At 32.2% G+C, this 4,847-nt stretch overlaps 1 protein-coding gene across 1 annotated transcript; it reads left to right on the top strand.

The window, feature by feature from the left end:
- The first annotated feature begins 733 nt into the window (after positions 1–733).
- Positions 734–2,075, top strand: LOC139860391 (uncharacterized). The gene is made up of 5 exons (XM_071849153.1): positions 734–834; positions 1,354–1,476; positions 1,568–1,649; positions 1,794–1,907; positions 1,998–2,075. Exons 1-5 carry the CDS (start codon positions 734–736, stop codon positions 2,073–2,075), a joined length of 498 nt encoding a protein of 165 aa, XP_071705254.1.
- The last annotated feature ends 2,772 nt before the right edge of the window (positions 2,076–4,847 follow it).

Here is a 4,847-nt window from a genome sequence, read left to right as displayed (position 1 = left end):
ATAAACCGTGCAATTTGGCAAAGTGCTTAGCTAAGTTTTTATATACGAGCACCGGGAAGGTAGAATAAAGTGCAGTTTGTGGGGGCACCTACATCACAGAACTAGCACTCGGGTTAAAGGCTGCTACTCACGACGATCTCAACAAGTTTAGACAGGTGGCAAGCACAACCTTTTTTGATGAAGCGCAATTAAAGAAACTAAAAATAGTTGAAAAAGAACCACCATTGCGTTTTATTGAAAAAAATAACATTCCCGTTAGTATACCTGCTGATAAATTCAGAGAATTTCAAAGGCAGCTGCGTTCGATGAATGATGATATATATTTTTTAATTCAAAATCAAGGTTTATCTTCTGTAGCTCCACCACATTTACTACCTCCGGATGGTCATCCCTCCGGTAATGCTTATGCTTCACCTTCCCTTTTTCGTTTTTTGCAGTCACTAATCCATTAATTAGTTTCTTTGATGCTGCTACTTCTATACAACTATAATTGTGCATATGTTTATAAATGTGCTTATGTTTATAATAGAACAAAATGAGAACGAGGATGCTAAGATAGAGAATGATGATGAGGGGACAGAGAACAACGATGCTGAGACAGATAACGAAGAGGCTGAGAAAGAGAACAAGGAAGCTGATACAGAAAACGATTATGCTGATACAGAAATCGAGGATGTTTAGACTGAGAACGATGATGGTGAGACAAAGAACGATGATGGTGAGACAGACAAAAATGACGATGAGACAACAAAGAATGACGATGAGGCAGAGATTGAGGACGATGATACAAAGAATAAGGCTTCTGAGACAAGTAACGAGGATTCTGAGACAGATGTTATTTTTTTCACGCATCTGATAAAAAAGATGATCACCTTTCACACAACATACATTGTCAGACTAGAAGGAATTTGTGAAGCTCACAGCAGTTGAACTCTCATAGATGCTCAGAATACTTAGAGTGAGCTACAACTATTCTTTTACTTTGAGTAACAACCATTATAGTGTTTTATTCTTGTGTTGTGTCAATAATAACATAAGCTAATTACTATGTAGGACTTTATGGAGCAGCTTATCAAAAAAAAAAAAAAAAAAGATTCTCATACATTGAATCATATGTCTTTTCAAAGTACTTGACTTCCAAATGCCATGATAGAGGGCTAGCTTGGGTGAAGAAGAAGAACATATTTTCTACTACATATGTGGTTCTACCCATTGTAACCGGGTAGGTACATGTATAGTATATATGTTTGAGTTTTTTGGTTTTTTCAATTTGACCATTGTGTGTGTGGGTGTATACTTACATATGTGTAGCTTTGTTGGCATGTGATAAACAGATCCATATGTATTTTGCAGGGGTCATTGGGTGGTCACAATATTCTATAACTTTGATGGAATGAACAATTCACGGTGCATCTTATTTCTAGATTCATTGTCATCAACCGACTTCTCTAAAATGCTTCAAAAAAAGATTAAACAGTAATGTTATTTTAGACAAATATATATTTATATAATTTTTTAATTAGAACTCTTTTTAATTTCGTTCTACATTCATTTGTTCACATGGCAGATTAGTCGTTGACGTATACAAAATTTCAGGGAAGACAGCATCTCCAGAAAACTCAAGCAAAATACCATTTATGGTTCCTAAGGTTTTTATCATGTCTCACAAATTTTTCATTGTGTGCTATTAGCATTAATTAGTTTTGTGTGCTTGTTTTATGGTTGCCTACATAGTTTTGGTATGTTGTTTCATGGTTGCCTAGTTAAACCTGTAAACATGTGTAAACTGACAGGTTCCACAACAAACTGATGCGGATTCATGTGGTTATTTTGCTCTCTACTATATCAAGCTCTTTCTTGAGGATGCTCCTAAAAGGTTTAAACTATTAGATGGATACCCATATTGTGTAAGTTGCATTGACCCATTTACTTCATACATATCCTTATTGACATTATGAAGTCAAGTGAGTTACAATTATGCCTTACTGTGTTTGTAGATGAAGGAAGACTGGTTTAGCTCCAAGGACTTGGAAAAATTTTGCCGTTTGATAGATATGCAGATTCCAAGCATATGACGTTGTTCATTTTTGGATATAACTAGTTTCGTTTGATTTGTGATCGTTTCTTTGTGGATCAAACTTGTTTATTTTGGATGGAACTAGTTTCGCTTAAAGCATCTAGGTTTAGTGTTATGTTTAATGTATTGCATGACATGGCAGTATTATTATAAGTTATGGAAAGGAACTAGTATCTTTTTGTATATGGCATGAATGTTAGTTAACAATTTTTGCTAAGTGTTCTACTACTGGATTGTAAAGTAAATTGTTAAATTTATAGTTGATATGCTTATATGATCAACCTCTAATATATGTTATGAATCGGTCCATTGTATAATATAAGTAAATAGTGTAAAATAGCTAGTTCTACTAATTAGCTTTTAACGCTAGAGTGTGAAGTTTTATGAATTTAGAAATGAAATAGCTAGATGAATCATATTACTAGTCATATTCTTGTTACAATATATTTGCTTGAAGTTTAACTGGTCCTATTTATATCAATATTATTGAAATTTTATTTAACAAAAGGCGGGTATATGAGTTCGGGTTTCTTCGTGAATATGAGTCAAGTAATCGGGTTTGTATCTAAAACCGTCCTGGAATTCGAAACTGGAAAAAAAAAATTAAAACCGTCCCATATATTGAGTAATAAATAGTTTTATTTTGTATTTATTTTATTATTATTATTATTATTATTATAATTTATTATTTGTTTTATTATTTATTATTATTATTATTATTATTATTAATAATATTATTATCAATATTTATTATTATTATTATTATTATTATTATTATTATTAATTAATATTAATATTACTGTAATAAAACCCCCAATCTATTTTCTCGCATCCCATTCTATTTTCTCGTGAACATCGACTTCTATCAAAAACCCTATTCTTATCGCGGAAGAATTACGCATCATCTTAATCCATAATCAAGAACAGGTAAGTTTGATTTCTAACCATATTAACTTCCGTTTATAGTTTGTGTTTATTCAACCACTTTTTGCTGCTACGGTTATGGATGAATGCTTTGTTAGAGTAGATAAATGTTTAGGGCTTAATTGTAGGTTAAATTGAGAAACTAGACATTTATAATTTGGATCCGACTGTAGGTTAAGTTGAGAAACTAGACATTTATAATTTTACTTGATTGTGTTAAAAATAATTAATACAAGTTTATAATTTGTCTGATAACTTGCTGATTAATTTGTTATTATTTGAATTCGATTCCAGCAATGGCAGATAATAGAACCCCACAACGCAAATCCTCTAGACTTATGCAAGCTTGTAAATCTACTGGGGATTCTCAAAAGGTAATGATAAATACTTATAATAGTTGAAGTTTCATGTATTAATTATGGCCATTAGAAACTAATGTGATCCTTGTATTACTAAATTTTGATTATGACTTGAAAATATTACTGATTTATTAGTAGATATATAATATAATGTTAATTACATCAATTAATTATTTCAAGTTCTTATATTTTTATGCAGAAAGTGCTCAACAATAAGACTACGCCGTCAAAAAACAAAACACCCATCAATGCTTTGGTTGTTTATGAACATAGAGATACGGTGACTATGACAGCGAGTGATAAAACAAATAAATTGAAAAAGAAAGGTGTGGATACTACCAGTACTGAGTATATCCAAGGACTAAACTTACTAACCCAGTAATTACTAGATAATATTAGTACTTCATTTATAAAATATGAACAGATTTTGTATACATAGTTGTTGAGTACTGTTACTTAATTATTTCTAGGTAATACGAATAAAAGATAAATACAGCTCCAGTATTAGCTTCACGAGACAGGAGCCTGATTATGAAGCTAAACGAAGAGTGAGGATGGCAGAGAATGCAAAAAAAAAAAAAACGAGTTAGGCTTGAAACATCTTAGCCGGATGCTCGGTATGGCACGGGTTGATAAACCAATGGAATCTACCGATTCAGATGAAGAGTATGTGCCTCATTCCGAAGAAGATGATACAAATGTTGAAGTTCCTAAAAAAGGTAATATATTTAAAGCTGCTTTTATGGTTCCATAATCGGACTATATTATTCTAAACTGTATTAACAATCAGAATACTAGGTTCTGTAAAATACTGAATCCATATATATGTTCTAACTCTTTGTGATTAATTTTTTAAATGTGTAATTTATCTTTCTTTCTTTGCTGACCTTAAATCACCATATATGTTATGCTAATTTATTTATTGCTTCTTTGCAGAAAATGACAAAAAGAAAGAGAATGGCAAAAGTAAATGTTGAGGCTACCCGTATAACACGACAAACAATACGAAATCAAAAAACCAATGGGACCAATGAAGCATGTGAGTTAGATTCTCTCAAAACCTCGACACATAAGAAACAGAAGCAAACATCAAATGTTTCATTGATGCCACCTCATATAAAGCCTGCCACAATGATAGAGGAGCTTATGTCGAAGAATAAGATCATTGGGCCACGTACCATATATTGGCCAACACTTGAAAAACTCAATGTACATACTCAGTTCGAAAAATGGTTGACTCCCGCTTGGAAGAGGTTATTCAACATCACACAACTGGTTTACAAAGAACTCGTTTATGAATTCTTTAGTACTTATCGGTTCAACAAATACGTTGATAATGTGACTTCAAGATCAGCTATGAAGTTCTCACTACTAGGTAAAGATTATGAACTTTCGTTTTCTGAATTTGCGATGGCTATGAAGTTATATACCACTGATGAAGTCAATAGTCAGGATTTTATTACTGGTCTGACTGGTTGGCCGTCTGA

This window comes from Rutidosis leptorrhynchoides, chromosome 7 (assembly GCF_046630445.1).
Source record: "Rutidosis leptorrhynchoides isolate AG116_Rl617_1_P2 chromosome 7, CSIRO_AGI_Rlap_v1, whole genome shotgun sequence".
Lineage (NCBI taxonomy): Eukaryota > Viridiplantae > Streptophyta > Magnoliopsida > Asterales > Asteraceae > Rutidosis > Rutidosis leptorrhynchoides.
Note: the sequence above shows the minus strand (reverse complement) of the source record. Positions and strands in the feature narration are given on the sequence as shown.

Coding starts and splice junctions, on each gene's coding strand:
- LOC139860391 (XM_071849153.1), top strand. CDS start 734: ATGACGATGAGACAACAAAGAATGACGATGAGGCAGAGATTGAGGACG. Junction 1,650..1,793: donor TACCATTTATGGTTCCTAAG/GTTTTTATCATG, acceptor GTAAACTGACAG/GTTCCACAACAAACTGATGC. Junction 1,908..1,997: donor TAGATGGATACCCATATTGT/GTAAGTTGCATT, acceptor CTGTGTTTGTAG/ATGAAGGAAGACTGGTTTAG.